Here is a 23,469-nt window from a genome sequence, read left to right as displayed (position 1 = left end):
TTATGTTTAAAAAAATATTTTATAAACATAATATATATTTTCATTGTAATGAAATATTTATAATTATTGTATTTTATATATAAACATAATGTTGTAATAAAATTGTAATTTTATTTTTATTGTATTGACTATTGAGATAAAGATTGTCTTATTGATTTACATCAAGTGTTAAGTTAATGGATTTGATTTTCTTTATATTTTGGGTAAGCCTTCATAAGCATTCCAACAAAATTTCATTGTTTTATTATTTTTTTGAAATTTTGGTTTAAAATTGAAAAAAAACGCCATAGCAACCAATATACGTAACCTTCAAAATTCGTATCAATGGAATAAAACTGTAACTTGAAAAAAATTGATTAAATCAAAATTAAAATGGCTCAAGAGAGCTCATGAGAGGACCCTTAACTGTTTTCGCCGGCATGACATATGGACCCATAACTGTTTCTGTCGACATGATGTATGATCAAGAAAGCATAGAGCACTGGATTTTTTCGTGCAACAAGAAAACATGTCCAGCGACCATACAGCCTCTACAAAATTTTGATTTAACTCCAAACGTTTGTTTCAGGGCTTGTGATCTGTTTCAGTTGACAGGGATCCTTTTCCTAGTTTCACTGATCCGCCTGCATGCCGTATTTTCAGCATATTTAGGTGAATCTGGGGATCTTGGCCCTCCCCCTGTCGGATCCGGTAACTTAGTAATTATGTTTTGCACTAGGTTACTTCAGATCTGATTATTAATGTGACAGTCAAGGAAAAAGAGGAAAAGGGTGAGAGCAAACCCTTTAGGCCTCAAGGCATTGCTTCAATACCAAGTTTGCCAAGTTGAGACAAGCTTGAGGCACCAAAGAGGAGTGATTTGGCAATGAAAGTGCAAAGTAGGCTCTTTAACACTTGCAACCACAAAATGATAGCCCTAAAACCAACTTCAATGATGAATTAAGCCTCCAAATGCTAGTAGCTAAGGTTAATAGGCACTTTAGAGGTTGCAGCTAGGCCTAATAGCCCTTGAAACCCTTGCAACTAGGGTAAAATGGCCTTCTAGGCTTGCAGCTAGGCCTAGAGGCTAATTTGAGCCCACGAAACCCCTTCAAGATGGATTGTACCCCTGCAAAACCACTAATTAGCCAAGAAAATCAAACCCTTATGGATCAAATGGAAAATATTCAGTGAGAATCCACTTCAAACCCCTGCAAAAAATGATGTTAGGCCTGCAAAACAAATTATTAGCTTCCAAAACCACATGCAATGATATTACTAAGCCCTTCTAGGCCTATGGCTAGGGCTAATAGGACAAGATAAGGTTGTGACTAGGCTTGGGAAGGCTACTAGGGGCTGCGGTTAGGCTTGCAAAACCACTAATTAGCCAAGAATATCAAACCCTTATGGATCAAATGGAAAATATTCAATGAGAATCCACTTCAAACCCTGCAAAACAAATTATTAGCTTCCAAACATGCAATGATATTACTAAGCCCTTGTAGGCCTGTGGCTAGGGCTAATAGGACAAGATAAGGTTGCAAGTAGGCTTGGGAAGGCTACTAGGGGTTGCGGCTCGGCCTCAAAGGCCTCCAAACCCTCGTGGCTGCCCTTGATGAAGCAAATAGGCAAGTTATGTGCCACAAAATTTGATTTTGGCCACCAAAGATCACTTGCCAAGTCTTTGGATGAGAAATGCTTGTGAAAAACCCTTATTTCCGCAATGATTTAGCCTCTAGGGCTAGCGACTACCTTCCAAAGGCTAGATGTTGAAATTCCAAGAGTTGGGTCTTGTAGATCAAGGCCTCTCAAGCCTAGATCCACCCTTATATGTTGAGCGCTCCCACTTAATTGGTTAGACAACTCCTCCAAAGGTACTATGGTGCCCAAACCCTATCTAGGCCAGTGAGGGCTTAAGCTCTCAAACTTCGAATTTGTCTTTGAATCCTCAAGCCTTGTCACCTGCAAGTAAGATACATAGAGCCAAACCCAAGATCCAAAAGAAATTCAAAACAAAACCCCAAAAAAACCCAAATAATTATACACAAAATAGCAAATAACTACAAGGGTTAGAAAATAATTTACAAAATTATTCACAAATCATTTACACCATTCCCAATTAAATTCAAGCTTTAATTAGCAAATAAATCCTTTTATCCCAAGTAGATTTTGAAAATAAGTGTGAGATCATTTTTATTTAATGTACTAGCCAAGACCTTGCACCACAAATTGTTAGATAACCTCAGAGTCCAAACAATATGTGATCACCAAAAAGTCCATGTACTTGGGAGTTGCCCAAGGGTTAAATCCAATGAAGATATCTATGCACTTGAAAAAGAGATTATTAGTTTTCAAAGGGTTTCGATTCACACAAGGAAACTAGAGATCTAGAGATACCTGCTAGATCTAATAGATTGAATGTGTTTACTCTAGCCCAATACCTAAATCAAGATACATGTGCTAATAGATAATCCAATCACTGGCTATGAAATAATAATCTTCAATAATGAACACAATTAGAGCATTAAAATTATTCAGTACATACCATGAATCATCAAGAGAGAGACACCTTGAATTGAAACCCCAAAGACTTTTTATTAATCTAGAAAAAATATTTCAGCAGAACTTAGAGCGGTACCGAAACAAACCAGAAAAACAAAATCGTGTCAAATGAGGAGGAAAATACTTCCTTATATAGATAATGACTAATGAGAGGGATCAACCCCTCCAAGTGGATAACAACAGCTAGTAGCTCAATCCATGGCTTGATCCTCATCTAAAAAATTTGAACCCTTGATTAGCTGGCACAAATTTCCAAAATAATTTGATCTTCCTTGTTCACTGTGTTGGAGGGGTCAAACTTTGACTTTTGGACCATAGAGCACCTCCCAAAAATAGAATTATTGTTTCTAGTGCAAAATAATTAATTATTTGGTCCAAAAATCTTGATTTGCTAGGAAATAGTCTTCTTTGGCCCAAGGAATTTCTAGACTACTCCATCCTGCCTTGGGAATGAGGCTGTTTCTTTTGACTTGAATTTTTTCCTTTGAAAAAAGCTTCAATAATTTTCCGAATAATTTTTCCACTTGGAGGGTAATTAATTTTTCCCTTTCATTTTAATTTTACAATTTTTGGCTAATTTTTTTTTATTTGTATGTTTGCCAGAAAACAAAATTGCATACTCAAGACGGGATTAAATACTTTTTCCACCCTCTAAGTATATCTAAAAACTATTTTGGTAATGGTGTTATAATTATGAGGAACCATTCACCAAAAATATTCCTAAAAACACTTTTACATCAAGATATTACAAGAATCAACCCTTAGAAGGGCAATTTACACATAGACTTGGACCCTTAAGACCCAACTAAATTCTGCGACTCAAGGCACCTGAGATAGTATGATAAAAATACATCAACTTGATAACACTAGTAATTGGCGAGGTTAAAAAACTCCCTAGAGTGAAACCCTTTGAGAAGAATCATAAGCTTACCTAGGTGTTGTTACATGGCTTAATTTAGAATCATTTTTACAATAATTTGCAGAATTTGGGATTACAAGATGATGATAAATAAATAAAATTTGACCACACTTCTGTAATCAACTTCTTGGGACTGTTGACATATACATGGTCAACAGTACCAAACCAACATAAACCAGTATGAATCGGTTGGTCAAGTCATAACTCAGTCGGTTCATTAAACAGTCACACATGTGCGGCCACGAACCCCAAAACCCCAAATAGAAAAATAATATACAAAATCATTTTACAAATATAAAATGCTTGAAGGAAATTTGGAGAAATAATTTTTTTATGGAGTTTTTCTTTGATAAATGGCTAATAATACTTTGGAAAATTAATGCACACTATAGCCTTAAGGAATTTAAATCAACCACATAAATATTTTAAGTCCAAACAAAGTCGGCTCATGCCCACAGTTTGTGGACTTGGAGACCAAGGACTGGGGAACCTACAAACACTATATATATTTCTCAAGAAAATTTGTTAGACATATGGGGAATTAAATCATCTAAGATAAACCCAAAATCTAGCAATAGAATGACTTTATCCCCATCTAATGAAAAACAAATTTTAACATTAATCAACATAATATAAGAAAGCTCGTACCCAGCACATACCACAAATCAACGAACACTGAACACTTTGAACTGCACCCCAAAGTCTTTATTGTGATTCAAATAAATGTTCCTAGCAAAACAATAGTGTTACATCAACACTTTTACAACAATTTCTTAGCCAGACATCAGATGGCTTTTGACAAAAATGACTCTAATTTATAGATAAATCCTCCAAGTGCAAAAATAACAGCTAGTTGGCTTGATCCTCGCCAAATAAACTTGGTCGTTGATAAATCTTTCAAGATATTTTAATCTTCGCCGTTGAAAATATTATTTTGAGGAATTTTCGAATTTCTTATTAAATTTCCTTTTTATTAGCTCAAAATTAATTATTTTGAGCTAATTTCCTCAAAAATTGTGACTTGACTTAACCACCAACGTCTAATGGTCCAATTTTTCTACTTAAAATTCCAATATTCACTTGGTGGAGGACCTCAAAAAATTAATTATTTTGATAACCACGAATTTTTCCACTTAGAGAATTTAATTTCTCTAAACATTTAATTTTGACTCTAATTAATTAAATTTTTGACTTAGGATTTTAATTTATTTTTGCCAAAAAATTAATTAATTGACCCTTGAAGGGACTAAATATTTTTCCACCCTCTAATATTTTAGCCATGGTATCTAAGTATGAAGGACTATACACTAAAATATTGTTTACAAAAGATTTTACAAATTCAATCCTCAAAAGGTGATACTTGTTCGGCTTAGACTCTCAAATTACATACCCAATTATGTGACACAATATGATCTAGTAGACTAAGTGATTTGTAATAAAATAATTTTGTCAATTAGCTTAAATTATTCCCAAATCACTTTTACACAAGACTCAACTAGAACACTAGGACTCGCCTAAGACTTTGACGACGAATTCCACCCTAGCTTTAGGGTGAGGTTAGAGGAAAAACCTATGCCGAACATCTGTGTTTAGAAACACATGAGTCAGTGAGAGGAAAAACCTCCTAGGATGAAATTATAGCCAAAATAATAGGCTTACCTAAGTTGTTACATACATTCATGGTCTTACTAGCATCATTTACATTAAAAAATTGCAGAATGGGTTTACAATAACATAGTGTTGATAACTGATGATCTCAATCCTTTGAAGAAAAAATATGGTACATATGCTTCCTCGGAACTTTGACAAAATGTGTGCAACACTACTCATCAAGGGCATATAACTAAAAATTCTAGCTAGTGGTCTACTCTCCTTAAAGGTCCTGCTAGGAACCTCCACTAGTCCTTTGCATCCCTGAAGGTCCGTTAGGACCATCTCAGCCTCCTCCTGGTAGAGCTCAAAGGAATGTCTCGCTCCTCCTCGTGATGAGAAGGTCGTGATCCTATTACTAGTGTTGTTGGCCTCTACTCAACCTTTGAAGCCTCTCGCTCCTGATCCTCTGACACTATTAGACTTGTCTCATCTGACCTCCCAAAGATCCTACCCTCCTCAAATCTGACATCCTGACTAACTACTATCTTCCTCTACCACAAAATGTAGACTGAGTAGACCTTTGAGATCTCACTGTATCCAACAAAAATCCCTCTCTTAGATGAGGGCTCCAGCTTAGTCCTCTTCTTAGATGCAATGTGGACATACATTGGTTATCGAAGATGTGAAGATGGCTCAACTCTGGTCGCATTCCTATAAATGACTCCTTAAGAGTCTTGTCCTCCATCGCCTTATGAGGACTCTTGTTTTGTAGTTACATTGTTGTGTTACAAGCCTCTACCCACCAGAACATAGGCACGTCCTAATCATGGATCATTGCCTTTGTTGCTCCGACTATGGTCTTGTTCTTCTTTACCACACCATTCTGCTGCAAATTGTAGGGCACTGTCAGTTCTTTCTTTATTCATGCCTCCTTACACAAACCCTTGAACTCATTCCAGGTATACTCACCCTCATTGTCTGATCTAAGAACTTTGATCTTCTTTCCAGTTTGATTCTTCACAAGAGCTTTAAACTCTTTGAACCGACCAAAGACCTCATCTTTGGCCTTCAAGAAGTCGATCCATGTCTTCCTGGAATGGTCACCCTATGAAATTCACAAAATAACTACACCTAGATATAGACTACTAGCATAGGACCACAAATATCAAAATGCACCAAATCCAACACTCCCTTGGGCCTGGTCTCGTGGTTAAGAAACATTGTTTTGGCATGACTGCAAAATGCACATCTACACATACCATTTTGCTTCACAATGAACTCTAGAAAACCAGTGGCCATCTCCCGTAATAGTGGTAGAGCCCTTTAGTGTAGATGTGTTAATTTTAGGCAACAATGGTATGTTCTATGCTTTAGAGCAATTTTACTTCAATTTTTTTATTAGTCCAGTATCAATATTCAGATTAGCAATCACATCAACATGATAGTAAAATGCAGATAGAACATAAACATAAACGGTAGAAGACAAGCCAAGATAAGAGGACACAAGATGTGACACCAGCCAGGGACAAACCCCAATGTGGTGAAACCCTTGATCAAATCTTCTTTTAGTCTTCAATAGTTCAGCAGAGAGAGATAGTACAATTTACAAATCTGATAATTTATAACAGCAACAAAAGAGCCCTAATCAGAAAAGTCAACGTTGGTCAACAAGGCATATTTGACCCTTGGCAAATCAGTCAACTTTAGTCAACTTCGGCCTCCAAACAGCAAGATAAAACAACCCTCAAAACAATCAAATTCAACCCAGTGAAAGTGTCGTCAAACATCCCACCTGCGGTCAGCCCTAGTTACAGTGAATGCTGGGTCAAACTGTCCAGAAATTCGGTCTCCTGAAATTTCGGCCTCCTGAAATTTCGCTCTCCTAAAATTTCGGCCTCCTGAAATTTCGCTCTCTTGAAATTTCGCTCTCCTAAAATTTCGCACATGTGGAGAGAGAGAGGCCCAATAATCCGTACCCAATCAACGAGGAGAGAGAGGCCCAATAATCCGTACCCAATCAATGAGGAGAGACAGAGAGAAGTGTGAAAATGAGTGTGTCCAAATGAGGCTAAGTCATCATGTATTTACAACAAACATTTAGGATGAATTGACGTGACTGTTGGGCTCCTGAGCCTAAATAAGTTTGTTGGCCGACCTTGACAATTTGTCCATAATCAAAATAAATTTATAACTTCATTTGTACATGTCGGAATCAGATGATCTTTAGATCAATCCTACACATCTCAAAGAGAGGAATCCAGGAAAAATATCAGTTGTCATAAATAAGATGACCCATGTCGAGTTTGGCCCTAGTTGCCAATTCTAACAAGATGCCCCATCCTCCTATGCCAAATCTCACTCTAGTTGTCATTATCATGTACATGGGCCTTCACTGGTTGTCCTCTCAATAGATACAAGTTGCTCTCTTTGTTACCTATCACTCACCTAACAGTAGGATCAACTCCTTTCGGCCTAAAAAATACCTTAGCTCCCAGCAAATTGACCTCAAGTCCTTTATCTTCCATGGTCAAAACAAAGGGAAAATTCTTCTCCAACCTAGGTACATAGAATATTTCCTTCACCTCCATAGGATTCCCAAAGTCTAGATGAAACTATATGCTACCAATACCCTCTACTACATACATGGCATTATCACCAAGCTCCACATGAAGACCCATACTTGAAAAGAGGTCTCGAGATCTTGTCATATGACAAGAAGCTCCACTATCCACAAACCATACACCACGTGTCATGGTGTCTGAAAGACATGACACAAATGCAAGCTCCTCCAATTTCTCAGCTAACTCATCCATTTGCATAGATGCAACTGTTGATCTCTTCCCTTTACCTTTCTTGTTGGGACACTATCCAGCATAGTGACCATACTTGTGACATGCAAAGCACTTGACTTTGCTCATGTACTTTTTCTCTCCCAATGAAGATCCTCCTCCACTCCAGTTTTACTTAGCTTCACCCTTGTCCTTCTTTGCTTGCCCAATAAGAGCAAGTTTATCATCTCCACCTCCACTTCTACGTTGTCCACTAGATATCAAACTCTCCCATATCTCCTTTTAGGTGAAGCCATCCCACAACCTGGTCCAATCAAAAAGCTTCTCTCAATCAAGGATACATGTCACAAAGGTAGCCCATTGTTTAGTACAAGCAATGTTACTTGGGAGCGGGAGCGGGAGCGGAAGCGGGAGCGGGAGCGACCATTTTCAGAAGCTCCCGGTTTGGGAGCGAATCCGGGAGCGATTTTTTAAAAATATATATATTTTTATATTTTTTAATTTTTGATACATATATGTCAACAAAAACATGTAGAATGATGAAATAGACATAAAATACATTAAAAAACATAAATTGATCATTGAACCATATGATATCACATCAATCATCTAGAAATTATAATCGTCATCAACCATGTCCACAAGTTAGTAAAATACATATTACAACTGCAACATATTGAGTCTTATAAATCATGATTCATCAAATTCAATATTAAAGTTTCAACTTCAAGCTTTCAGAATTGAAAATTCAATAACATTTATCATCATTGATCACCAAAGTTGTACTTGTAAGCCAAGTTTAACCATTACAAGAAGTAATATCGAAGATATTTCTAAGTCCTAACTTCTAACTGTTAACATGATATGAAATGTTAAAAATTTATAAAATGAAACATGAATAATGAGATGAAATGAAACAACTTTAGTCTTTCACAAAGCATCATATTCATAATTCACAATCATTACCAATCAGTAATAATTGCCAAGGCCCAACTTCAAACTTCAAATTTTCATTGTCACAGTGATATAATGTTTACAAAAAATATCATAATGTCATAATGATATGAAAGAGTCAAGAGTCAAGAGTCAAGGACTCAAAACTCAACAGTTATGAAAACTAAAGTCTAATAGAAACTAAAAAAGACAAGTAAACTGTAAATCTACAAGTGGCCCTTGCCACGAGAGTCTCCAGGAGTATAAGTAGGTCGTGGTGGTCTTCTAGGAGTCTCCCGCACAGACCGACAACCAGAACTAGAGCCTCCACGCGAGGGTGTCGATGGAGGTGGCGACAGCAATGGAACAAGACTCGGGCCCCGAGCACTGCTACTAGTACTGGATGGTGGAGGTGGAGGTGGCATGGCTGCTGTAGCTGCTTCATTTTCATCCCTTACAAGCTCCTCTTCTAGTTCTTCAATATGTACAATGCCATCCTCCAAATTGTCGTCCTCAGGGTGATTGTCCCAAATTTTATATGTGGGATCTTCATTAGCCCGATCACAGTAATGGCTCAACAACCTCAAGTTGTAGTGCACATAAACCAAGCTTTCTGCTCGGTTTTCGTTGAGTCTGTTTCTTTTCACATTATGTATATAACTGTAGGTGCTCCAACACCTCTCTGCAGAAGAAGAATTTACAACCTGTGAAAGAACTTTTTTTGCCAATTTTGGCAAAAGTCCGTGGCCGCCATATGTTTCCCACCATGTGAGAGTATCAAATTTATCTCTGTCGTCCATTGCATGGAAGTTACCATACAAACCACTGCCACTGAGGTATTTGCCTATTTCAAGGCGCACAGCTGCACATTCCTCCCTGTCAGGTATCAATTTTTCTAATGCTTCCAAATATCCTCTAGTTACCTCTTGATCTAAGTGGGGTTTGGTCCTAACCCCACCCCCTGCTGCAGGTTTGCCCAACCAAGATGAAGAGTAGTATTTTGGCGTAAGGATATACGCCAAGCAATGTAGTGGAACATTAAGCTTATTCCACCGTTCACACACACAATCATGAATTAGTTTGTACAAGTTGGGATCTCTATTATGAACAATATCTTTTATTTGCCCCAACATGGTATCCATTTGCTCATACACCTCGCCAATCACTGGTTTGTCTGTATCTGCAAACCGAATCATGTGATAAATTGGCTTGGTGAAATCCAATACCTGCCTCACACTTGTCCAAAACTACCCATCAAGAGCGGCCTCCTCCACCATTTCAAAACCTCCCATGTCAGCTGCATTTGTAGCCCTTTCCTTTAAAACCTGCCAATGTGAACTTGATACCATGCTAGCTAATGCCTCTCTTACCTTCACAAGGCGCCTGAAGGTGAGGTAATAGCTACCAAATCTTGTCTTCGCAATCTTCAGCAACTCCAATCTCGAGTGATTGCGGAAAAGGCCATGGGTATTGCTATGATTTGTAATAAATTTTATCATTTGTTTGCCTTTCTTGTACAAATCACCAATCCATTTGTATTGTGCATTTTTGTTTTTGACAATATCATGCAACAAAAGGTTCAATGTGTGAACCAAACATCCAGACCAAAATATGTTGGGGTATTTATCCTCAATAATTGCTCCCGCTGCCTTACAATTAGCAGCATTATCAGTGATGACTTGGATGACATTGTATGGGCCAATACGCTCAATTGTTTCAAGCAATGCTTCTGCAATGTTGATAGCGGTCTTGAACTTGTCTGAGTAATCATGTGCAGCTAGAAAGATGGGACCACTAACAGACACAGCAAGAACACTTATCAATGGCTTGCCTTTTACATTTGTCCATCCATCAGATACAATGGACACCCCATAGTCAGTCCAAGAACTTGTCATTTTATTCAAAGAATGTGATATTTTTGCTTTTTCATGATCAAGGCCAACGGTTCTTGCCTTGTCATACCCAGGGCTCTTGTATCCTTTAGGGGCATCATTTATGGCAGAAACCATTTCGTGCCAATAAGGTGAGCGTAGAACATTGAATGGTATCCCACATGCATAGAGAAACCTGTAAACTTTTGAATCCACATCATTCCTACACCCCTCATCAAGGAAATCTGATATGGTTCTACGGCGTAAAGATGATGACCCTGTGCCTCCATGTCCATATCCACTGCCTTGGGAGGATGCTGAAGGAGTTCTTTGTGAGCTTGGTTCAAAGAAACCCCTTGATCTTTTTGTTCTGTATTGGGCTTCCTCCTCTTCCTTTATGTATTTGGCTCTATCTGCTGTTGACACCGCTGCACAAGTTTTGATTCCTATTTGTTTCTCTCCATCCCATGGCCTTTTCCCGCAGAGGTGTCTTCTAGCACGGGTGTATGAACCTGTGTAATCAGTGTTGCAATGGGGGCAATGAAATTTAGTGGTTCCACCCCCTCTCCCTGTTTCAGCCCTTTGAACATATTTCCACAATGGAGTTTGGTCTTGTTTAGTTTTTTGAGGGTCATGTTCACCCTCCTCCACCTCCTCCTCACTGGGGTTTTCACCCATTTGACTTCCTCCGGCTTCTTCATCCACCTCTTCAGTTTCAGGCCCCCTCCGTTTCCTACTCTCCACCACCATAATAACCATAAAAGGGACCAGGAAGAGGAAAATGCCAATAAATATCCCCAGGTCCATGGTGTTTGATGTTTGTAGGGTTTGAGTCTTGAATCTGCAAATTAATTTAGTTTATTGGGATTAATTCATTTAATTTATTAATTTAATTTAAATACATGATCTTTAAACTCAAACAGCTAAATTAAACTAACTAAATTAACTACCTAACCAGCTAAACTAACTAAATGATTAAGTTACTTACCTCTGCAGGCTTGCTCCTCGCTCTTTGGCACTTGCTCCTCGCTCCTCAGCTTTGGCTCCTTGCTCCTCAGCTCTTGCTCCTTGCTCCTTTGCTCTTGCTCCAGCTCTCAATCTCTTGCTCAATGAAGTTGAAATGAAATTTTTTTGGCCCATTGGGCTTATAAAATAAAATAAAAAATTCTAAATTTTTTTGAAATTTCGGGTCCGGCGGATTTTTTTTCCGCCGACCCGCTCCCGGCCCGGCTGAAATCGCTCCCGGAGCGATTTTTAATGCCCGGGAGCGATCAGGGAGCGATCGCTCCCCGATCGCTCCCGGGCATTAAAAATCGCTCCGAGAGCTCGGGAGCGATCGCTCCCTAAGTCGCTCCCTGACAGACCAAGGAGCGCAAAATTTTTTGAGGGAGCGCGCTCCCGAAAATCGCTCCCGTCCGGGAGCGATTTTGGGAGCGCGCTCCCGAGCCGCTCCCGCCCGGAGCGCGGTTCGGGAGCGGGTTCGAGGGGGGGGGCGCTCCCCCGCAACATAGGGATTGACTCATCCACCCAACCAAGTGGGGATACACCAAAAGTTTACACAAGATAAAACAAGAACATTACATTATCCATCCCAGGCATAGTGGGGAAACCAAAGTAGGTCGTTACATGACCTTGATAAGAAAAGAAATACATGACATAGAGACGAAATATCTACAACCAGACTATGATAGTTATCAACAACTATCATCAGCAGCATCTATCAATCATCATTCAGACCAGCAACCATGTTCTCCTTCTGCACCTGTTCCCCCTGAAACCAAAACACTGTGATCTTGAACCAAGATCTTCTAGGATAATGCCAACAATGCATTATTAGAAGAATATATATGCTCCCCCTGAACCTGTGCCAGATGGTCTCTGTCAGACCCATATCAAACTCCTTTCATCCTGAGCCTGGCCCACTGTTTGTCTTCAAACCAACATATACGCGACTGTAACCACATAAACCAGCGTATGTACGCGGATTCTCCTTATTAAACTCGCGTACAACCACTTTTCTCTGAAACAGACAAGTTTCAACAGCAAGATGATGCATCAACTACTCCCAGCTTTTGTCTGAGGTATTCAAATGTCTCCCTGGGCAGTGGTTTGGTGAGTATATCAGCAACCTGTTCCTTGGAGGGAACATACTCCAATTTGACCTTTTGTTCAAGCACTTGTTCTCGAAGAAAATGATATTTGATAGGTATGTGCTTGGTCTTTGAATGCATGACTGGATTTTTTGAAATGCTGATTGCACTTGTATTATCACATAAAATAGAGATAGGTGGAGTACAAGTGATTTGAAAATCTTGCAAAATTTGCATCATCCAAAGGAGTTGTGTGCAGCAAGATGCAGCAGCCACATATTCCGCTTCAGCTGTAGATAAAGCAATTTAACTTTGCTTCTTGTTGAACCAAGAGACTAATCTGGAACCCATAAAGAATGCACCACCATTAGTGCTTTTTCTGTCATCCACGCTTCCTGCCCAATCTGCATCTGTATATGCATGAAGTGTGAGATCTGTATCTCTAGGATACCATAAGCCATAGTTTTGTGTCCCTTGAAGATATTTGAAGATTCTTTTAACTGCCTGAAGGTGTGTTTCTTTCGGATTTGCCTGGAATCTTCCAACTATTCCCACTGCATGCATGATGTCTACTTGGGTACCTGTCAGATAGAGCAGACTACCAATCATGGATCTATAGGTTGGTTGATGTACTGCTACTGAATCATCATTTGCGCTAAGACTGCATCCTGTTACCATAGGGGTACATACTGGTTTTGAATCTTCCATGCCATATTTCTTCAAGATCTCCTTCAGGTACTTGGTTTGTGATAAAAAGATACCGTCTTTATTTTGTTGGACTTGTAAACCAAGAAAATATGTCAGCTCACCAAGCAAGGACATTTCAAATTCTTTCTACATCACCAAGGCAAAGTTTTGACTCATGGTTTCTTCATTGCTACCAAAGATGATATCATCAACATACACGACAAGTATTAGCAATTTATCATTATCAATTTTTACATATAGATTGTTATCTGCTGATCCTTTTGATTAACCCTGTTGATGGAGGTATTTGTCCAGACGATAATGTCAAGCCCTTAGAGCCTGTTTAAGACCATAGAGAGCCTTCTTAAGTCTGCATACAAGTTTTGGATCATTTCCAAGGATGAATCCATCTGGTTCCTCAATATACACTTCTTCTTCCAAGTCTCCATTTAAAAAGGTAGATTTCACATCCATTTGAAAAATTTTGAACTTCTGAAAGCTAGAAAGAGCAAGGAACATTCTTATGGCTTCAAGTCTAGCAACTGGTGCAAAATTTTCTTCAAAGTCTATACCTTCTTGTTGAGCATACCCTTTACAAACAAGTATGGCCTTGTTTCTAATAACCTTTCCATTTTCATTCAGCTTGTTTTTGAATATCCATTTTGTCCCTATGACATTCTTATCGATTGGTTAGGAACCAACTCCCAAGTGTTATTCTTTTCAATCTACTCAAGTTCTTCATTCATGGCCTTGACCCAGCATTCATCTTTGCATGCTTCTCTTACATTTTGTGGTTCAGTGGAGGAGAGCAATGCTAGATAGCTTGAAGCTTCTGAAATAGTTCTTCTTGTTTGTACACCCGCCTCTTTCTGCCCCAAAATTTGAGTTTCTGGATGATTCTTCTGAGCGTACATGGATGGAGTCTTTTCTTCTATCCTTATCTATTCTTCTGGTGCCTCATGGGTTTCTTCTTCATCATAAGTTTGATTTGATGTTGAAGGATACTCATCATCTTCGAAATCTTCGGATTTTACCTGCCTAGGAATGTTTCCTTCTTCATCAACCACTACATCAATACTTTCAACAATTTTTCCAAGTCTTTTATTGTAACACTTGTATCCTTTGCTGTGGGGAGAGTAACCAAGGAGAATGCCTTCATCTGCTCTAGGTTCAAACTTGCCAAGGTTTTCATCAATCCTTTTGATGTAACATTTGCTTCCAAAAATTTTGAAGTATTTAACCATGGGAGTCTTACCATACCAAAGTTCATGAGGAGTTTGAGTGCTGCTCACCCGGACGTTTGTCTTGTTAGAATAGTAACTGCAACAAATGCAGCGTCACCCTAGAAAGTTGCGGGAGTTCCAAACTCATCAAGCATAGCACGAGCCATTTGTTGAACCGTTCTATTCATCCTTTCCACTACTCAATTTTGCTGAGGAGTCCTTGCAGTAGAGAATTCCCTTCTTATTCCATGTTCTTCACAAAAATCGGAAAATTCATCCGAGGTAAATTCCCCTCCTCGATCAGACCTAAGGCATTTGATTCTGCAATCTGATTCGTTTTCAACCAAGGCTTTGAATGCTTTGAACTTTTCGAAAGCTTCGTCTTTATGCTTTAGAAGTCCTATCCAACACATCCTTGAAAAGTCGTCAATGAACAATATGAAGTATTCGTCTCTTCGAGGTGACCTCTTCCTAGTGGGACCACATACATTAGTATGGACAAGTTCAAGTGGCCTACTAGCTGATCCTTCCTTCTCAGGGAAATTAGTTTTGGTTTGCTTCCCAAACTAACATGATTTGCATATTGTATTGTCTAGAATTCTGATGTCGGGGAGATCACAAACCGCCTGATATTTGCATGCTTTCTTTATCTGGGAGAATCTTAGATGCCCCAATCTTCTGTGCCATAGCCAATGTTCATCATTCTTGCTTAGATAGCATTGTTGTTGTCCTCCCTTGAGTATGTATAAATTATTTGGTGTTCTTATGCCTTTGATCACAGTTTCTATTGTATCAAGCTCACAAACAATACATCTATTTGATCGAAATATTACTTCATTTCCTTGATCACACATTTGACTGACACTCAATAGATTATGCTTTAAGCCATCAACATACATAACATTTCCAGCTTTGACCTTTTCTTTCAAAAGAACAGAACCTTTACCTTTTATGAATGCAGGGGTGTCATTTCCAAATGAAACCTTCTTTTCCTTTTCTAAGGCACTATATGATCGAAGTTTTTCTTTATCACCTGTCATATGTTTCGAGCATCCACTGTCGATGTACCACTGATTTTCCTGCCCTTCCGTATATAAGGCTATACCACATCTTTCTGGTTGCATTTCTTTCTTCCTCCATGTTTTGGGACTCAATGAAGCTTGCTCCTTCTGAGTTGTTTCCCGAAACCTACTCCTACATTCAGAATCTTCATAACCAAAGTTGTTACAAATAGAACATTCTATTTCATTTTCAAGAGCAGAAAAGTTATTGTAGGTTCTTTTCATGATTCTAGTCACACTCCTCTGATTTCGTGCTTCTCTAGTCATGATGGTCTTGTAGGCAACACATTGAGCTGCTTTATGTCCAAAGTTATGACAAGAGAAACATTGGCCATTGAAGAAATTCCTGCGATTATCAAACCTTCCGCCTAGGTGATTGTAATAGCCATTTGTTCTCGAGGCAAATTGAGAATGATTTACCTGTGGTTGGTCGTAGCTTCTGTTCATCCTTGAATTAGATTGCCTTCGATTTACTTGGTGATCTCTGTTCATTCTTGAATTGAATTGTTCCTGATTTACCTGGTGATCTGCATTGTGCCTTTGCTGTCGATTGTCAACCTGTTCACTTCTCCTCGCTGCTTCAAGATAACTTTTGGAGGTAGATGGCTTCTGTGTTTGAGATGCTTCTTCAATATACCCAAGAGTTGTCTTGATTAGAGGAGAACGCTGCACTTTGACAATCTCATCTAAAGTTTCAGACCCTTTACCAAATCTAAGATTAAGAGCTTTTGTTTTCTCAATATCTTGTCCCACAATTTCACATTCTAACTTTTCATTGTGTTTTTCCCTTTTAGCAAGTTGGAATGTCAGAGTATCTATAATCATATTCTTTTCTTCTAAACAAATTTTAAGTTTAGAAATTTCTTCATAAAGACCTTCTTCATCTATAGCATCCAAGAAATCATCATCTTCAAAAGCCATCAAAAGTCTATAATCATTACTTTGTTCATCTTCATCACTATTTGAAAATCCATCACTGTCTTCATGTGTATAATAGCTCTTCTTACTTACATTCTGTTTTCTGTTCTATCTAACTAGTTCCTTACCTTTGTCAAGCTTATCTTTATGAGGACACTTGGTTGCATAGTGACCGACTCTTCCGCAAGCAAAGCATTTAAAAGGTAGCTTACCTTTGAATCTTCCAGAACCCCGTTGAAGGTTCTTGACAAAGTTTGACTCTTCCTCTCCTTCTGACACATGTCCTGACTCATTGTATTCTCCTTTTCCTGAGGCTTTGAATGCAAATTCTCTCATGTCTGATGGTCCCCCTTTTCTCATTTCGAAAGCAGTTAGGATTTCGTGCAGCTGTGACATGGTAATGCTTTGAAGATTTTGCTTTTCTTCTATGGCCGAAACTTTTGATTCAAACTTAGAAGACAAAGATCTTAGAACCTTTTCAACCAAAGTAGCTTCTTTTATCTCTTCACCCAAGTTTTTCATACAATTAACAATCTCACCTATACGTAAGAAATAATTAGCCACACTTTCATCATTGTGCATTCTGAGATTTTCATATTGGATTCTGAGAGTTTGTAGTTTTGCACATTTTACCTGATCATCTCCTTCATAGCTCAGAACGATCTTGTCCCATATTTCTTTTGCGGTTTTGAGTTGCATAACCTTGACGAACTCTGATTGAGATAAACTCCCTATTAGAGTATTGACAGTTTTTGCATTTGTTTCATATTGCTTCTTACCAACCGTATCTGTAGGAGTTGTTGATGGAAATGTGTATCCTGTTTCCACGATATCCCAAACTTCTGTACCAAGAGATTGAAGATAGGTTGTGATTCTTACTTTCCAATAGACGAAGTTGCTTCCATCAAAGATTGGTGGCCTGATAGATGCTTCATTTTCGGAGTTGCTCATGATTTTAGATCTTCCTTCAAGCGATCAAGATTCTTCTGAAGGACCTGCTCTGATACCAATTGTTGGAAATAATACTGAGAGGGGGGGTGAATCAGTATTATCAAATCAATTATTTTTCATTTCACAATCAGATGTGTATACGCTACTTCAGTTATGGGAAACTGCATATATACGCTATGGTGACTAAAGCAACCAATGTATATCAGAAAGCTTAAGATTCATTAATTGATGATCTTTAATCAGTGCATCAGGATTTCATTAATCATAAGAACAGTAAACAGGAGAAGTAAAACAGAACAGATCATCACACACATGGACACAAAGATATAAGGTGGAAACCCAATGTGGGTGAAAACCACCTGCTGCAATTCGTCTCTATCTTCTTTTAATTAGAAACTTCTTTTTACAATGATTCTGTATTGGTGCAGTCTTATACCAGTACACAGGCTGCTACCCATAAAAGGCTACAACCTTCTCTCATTCTCCAGCTTCTTCTGGAAGGGAGCTACAACCCCCTTAGCTCTCGTACTAGCTGAGGTACTAATACATAGGTGTTGACCTACAGAAAGCTACAACCTTCTCTTTTCTTTCAGGGACCATGTTTCATAAATTTTCAGACTGGATCCATGAATAACATCAATCAAACATCAAGTATATCTGCATCAACCAATCTCCTTTGCACCAAACAAAACTGAATCAAATAGTCACTTCTCTGAATGTTGTACCCAAAAAAACAGTAACAGTAACCAAACACCAATTCTAAACCTAGAACACTGCAGCAATAAACAGTAGTAGCTAAAACATATTTCAAGAGACGTACGCTACTTCAATGTGTACACCCTGCGTACATACGCTTCTGAATTGAGGCCAACCAGCGTATACGCTAATCTACATTACACAACCAGCGTGTATACGCGCCTTTTATTCGTTGAACCTGCGTACAGATCTATAAAAGATAATTTATCCTTTTCACTTATTCAGACATCAGTTATACCCAGATTATTAGATTTATAGATCAAATCATGCGCCAAAATAACAGATCAAAATCACACAAAGATATTACTATTCAAGCCTTAAGATCTTGATCCATCAATAGTACTTATCCTTCTTCTTGCGCTCAGGTTCCTCCTTGATTCAGATCCAACTATGCACCATAACCCAATGACCAGTATTCCAGATCTAGCTCTTCATGAGATATTTAATACTTGAGTCAATGCCTTTCCCTAAAGATCTCCTTCCCCTTTTATAGTCTTAGGCCTTACAATACCATGGTCCAAAACCATAAAGAATCAATACCTTGGACCAAATACCTGGGTTCAACATTTCAGACGAGATACCATGGTCAAAAACCATAGGTCCAAATACCAAGGACTAAATACCATGGACCAAAAATAAGTTTTCCCACTCGTTCGCGCTTTTTCGTGCATGAAAGTGCGTGCATACGCATACGCAACTTTTGATCGGCAATATTGCGTGTATACGCGACTTCGCCACAAGGAACCTGCGTATAACTCTTTTCTTTTCATTCTGAGAGCCTGAACAGTGATCTGCCATCTAAGTGAGTTGCCATCAAGGAGAACACCTGTGTCATAATGCCAACACCATTTATAGATGAAATGTTGGACAAGCTCCATGGAGCAATATATGTTTCAAAATTAGATCTGAGGTCAGTGTATTATCAAATCTGAGTAAGCCTAGATGATGTGAAAAAAAATGCTTTCATAACTCATGAAGGTCACTACGAATTCAAGGTGATGCCTTTTCAGTTAACCAGTGTCCCTCCCACCTTGCATGTTGTTGAAGTTTCTAACTTTACTTACTTAGAAACCCTCCATGCACTTTATCTGATTTATTCCTACCTACTTGTTATTTTCCTTAACAAGTTATTTACAATGTAAATACTAGAAATAAACACTAGTGCATGCTCAACATATTACAGATCAACAACTAAAAGAAACAAGAACAAACACACCACATGACACCATTATTTTTGGACTAATGTCCCCGGAAAAACCGAATGTGGGAAAACCGGTGCAGCTATCTGAGGGTTTTCTTATTAAGCAATATCAGAGTACAATCTGGGTGCCGAAACTGGCCTACCCAACAGAGAATTTCCTTAGCAGTAATACCTCTCGGTTTTTCACAAATCTACTGGCTGAAACCTCGGATAATCCTTCCGACGGCTACTCAGCACCAATCTGCCCCAGAAACCCCAGCGTCTACCCAATCTGGACTGCGTCAGCCTCTCCTAGACCAGTGTTGGCCCTGCATCAACCTATCTTGGCCTGCGTCAGCTACGCTGGCCCCTCTAGTGCTTTGCGCGAAACTTAGCTGCCTCTGCATGACCCTGCGTGAGCACTAGCTGCTCCTGTGTCTCTCTCTCTGGCTGCTCTGCTGCTATCCCAACACTATCTTTGCCTCTCTGTCTCTCTGTACTCAATGCCCCTCAGTTGCCCTCCCGATCACTGATTCTATATCTCTTAGCAAACCTCGCTCTAGAGAATAGAATCACTGATCACTCTAGTGTGTTCTCCAAGTGACCCTCAAGCCTCCTCTTATACTTTTCTTGTTGACATATCAACGACCGAGATTAATTCCCTAATCAACGGCTAACATTAGATCTAGCTTAATCCATGTCTTTTGGACCATTTTAACACAGATTCATATTAATACCCATTAATATTTTATTTTCCCTAGGTTTAGACTTAGGGACTCCATTAAAAATATTAATTATTTTAATATCTCTTGATCTATTTTGAATTTGCCCAAACCTTTTCTGAATATTGGAGATCTCAAGTGCCCCAACCTCTCCACCAAATTTCGTGGCTAGAGCACATCCGATGCTACCCCAAATCAACACATGCAACCATGAATGAACTCTTTAAACCCTACCTAAGAAAGTTTGTACTAGTATTTTTTTATGACATTCTTATCTACAGCAAGACGTGGAAGGAAGATCTCAAGCATTTGGAGCAAGTACGTACTCTCCTAGAAGAAAATCAATGCTATGGGAAAATATCAAAATATGCTTTTGGCGTCCATAGGGTCTTGGATAGACGGTGATCGGGTGCTCTATTAAGGCACTCCTTAATGTGAAGTCACCGGTTCAATTCCCCGCCCTGATCGGGGTGATATTTGAACATTATGAAAATATAGTCCTGCCAAGCTTACAAAAAAAATGTACTTTTGGTAAAGAGGAAGTCGAATTCCTCGGCCATGTCATCTCCAAGGATGGATTTAAGGTAGATTCCAGTGAAATCAAAGCAAGCATGGAATGGCCTAGGCCAAATAATGTATCAAAACTAAGAGCATTTCTAGTATTAGCTTAGAGAAGGTTCATCAAAAACTATGCTCAGTTAACAACTTAACAACACCACTATCTAACTTGTTGAAGAAAAAATTTCTTCCAATGGAGTAACCAAGCATAGGAGTGTTTTGAAGCATTAAAAAAAGTTTTCTACACGTGTTAGAAACACTGAATTTCACAAAACCCTTTGTAGTAGAAATGTGATGCTTCGGGGGATGGGATAGGCGCAGTATTAATGCAAAATCACCATCTGATAGCTTTTGAGAGCCAAAACTCAACAAGATGGAAAGCCTAAACTCTACATATGATAAAGAGATGTTGGATATTATCCATGCACTATCCAAGTGGTGACAATACCTCTTAGGTAGTAAATTCTCAATACATATGGATCACAACAGTCTTCAATTCTTATTACAAAAGAAAACATTATCAACCGAATAACAAAAATGGATGAAAAAACTTTCCGCCTTTGATATGGAAATATTACACAAAAAGGGGAAAGACAATGTAGTTGATGATGCATTGTCACGAAAGGATAATGACATAACAGCATGTGTGACAACAGTGATGATTCCCGATTGGTTAGGTGAAATTCAAAGGGCTATTTTTGCCAATAAAATAGCCCTTTTTTCTAGGGCTATTTTTGTGTTTATATGAAAAAATGGTTTGTTTGGAGGATCTGTTGGCTGGACATGTATGAAAGGGTTGTTATAGATCTTGGGCAGATTCTCTGGTTCTTCCAAAATGGAAATGAATCACAAGCAGACCCAGATCCATATCAACAGGATCAGTAAAATAGGAACTAAATTTTTTCAGCCCTTTCACCCTTTAAGACATCATATTTTGACATAGTTAAAGTCTATGTTAATGATCCATTAGGAAGGAGGTGTAGGTGAAATTAAATTGAAAACAACAATGAAACAAAACCATTAGAAAGGCAACCCATTAACCCACTCCTATATATTGACGAAAGAAAACTCTAAATTTACCAGGCATAACTTGTATACCAAATAGGATGAATGGTACAAACATAATCAGGTTGAACTTCATTTCACTCAAAGGTGAGAATATACACTTAACAAGAATCAGGACTTTAGAAACAGGAGTTCACAATATCCAACAAGTATGCGATTTTTTTCCTAACATCTAAATTAATAAAGTCTTAAATTCAAAAAAAAAACCTTGTTTGCCCACATCAGCCCACAAGCATTGCAAAGAGACCTCGGTCCAGCTGGCCCACGACGCATCATTGGAGTAGATCTTTCTCCGATACCACAGTGAAGGCATCTGCCAGACGAGAATTTTCAAAATAAGCACAACAATTAGTTCTGTCAAACTCACCGTGATGCAAATCTAGCTAGCATTTAAATCTTAGTAACTTCTTTCAAACATAATTATGACAACTAAGAATCATATAATGAGCTCCAAATTTTAGTATGAGTTATCCACAAAATAGGCCTAAAAACTAATGTCATTTCAGTTCATTTCATACTTGTCAGCCTCATCCAGCTGGAGCCACGGCAAAAAAATCTCAGTTTTGCATAAATTTAAAAAAAAATTGCAGATTTTATGCATTCCATGGATAGTTATTATGAAAATCAAAAATCTTCTATTTGAAAATCAAAAATCTTCCATGTGCTCTTGGTGCTAATAAGCTTCAATGTTTCTTTCCATGGAAACCCTTAGGCACTTCCCTGCATTCCATAGATGGTACCTGGCGTAAACCTGTTGGCAATGACCTGGTAGGAACATCGAATGAGGCATGCAACAGATGCAACCATCCCAGAGGATTAATAACCTTCAGTTGCATGTAACCAAGCCACTTTCCTTTTCTGGGTCCAATACTGACAATAGCTTTGCCTTTGCCATTTGGTGAAAACATCTTTTTATACTATTGTATTCAACATTTGGGTGTCTGCTTATTCACTAGAATATGACACATCATATTTCTATCAATGCAGCCAGTCATTCCTATTATCTAACATTATCAAATCTTTCAAAACCTTACTCTAATCGTTTACTGGGGAATTTACATGTCATTGACTTTTCTAAACGGCTCAGCACCAAAGAGACGAGGAAATTCTATCAAAAAAATTTCTGTATATGGCCCATGATCACATCCATCGTTGGGATCACTTTAGTGTCAAATTCTATCATGAATACTTCTTTATTTGGCACACACCCATCATTGAGATAATTTCATGTCAATATTAATATTGGGAGACCCTTTTGGTAGTCAAAAAACTAATATACCTTTAGTTAATATAAAACATGCATAAAATAAGTTAAAAGACAACCAATTTCTTTAGATTTGCATCCACTTTGCATATGGGTGCCACACCAAGTTCATCTGAGAGGACTTAACATCATGTATCACATACATAAACTATGCAATAATAAGAATTCACTCCAGAAATTACTTGAATGCCATCTAGACCATCATTCACAAAAATACCTTCAAGAATAACATGTTTGAAATATCTCTCTACAACATCATACATCACCTAAACAATCCATACACATTACTCAAACTAATCACATAGCTGAAAACTTGTCATGGCAGCCCACTAAGCTTGATAGTCGTTC

At 38.4% G+C, this 23,469-nt stretch overlaps 1 protein-coding gene across 1 annotated transcript in view; it reads right to left on the bottom strand.

Annotated features, from left to right (window-relative positions):
• Window positions 1-23,469, bottom strand: part of LOC149145507 (GATA transcription factor 28-like) — a 227,125-nt gene that overhangs the window by 49,671 nt on the left and 153,985 nt on the right. The window contains exon 5 of the mRNA XM_089450569.1: window positions 22,065-22,170. Within this exon, the coding sequence (XP_089306695.1) occupies window positions 22,065-22,170 (106 nt within the window). The remainder of the gene's footprint in view (window positions 1-22,064; window positions 22,171-23,469) is intronic.

This window comes from Pinus tabuliformis, chromosome X (genome assembly GCF_031772625.1).
Source record: "Pinus tabuliformis cultivar Carrire ecotype Pingquan chromosome X, CPIR1, whole genome shotgun sequence".
NCBI lineage: Eukaryota > Viridiplantae > Streptophyta > Pinopsida > Pinales > Pinaceae > Pinus > Pinus tabuliformis.
This window is presented reverse-complemented; position numbering and strand designations above follow the sequence as displayed.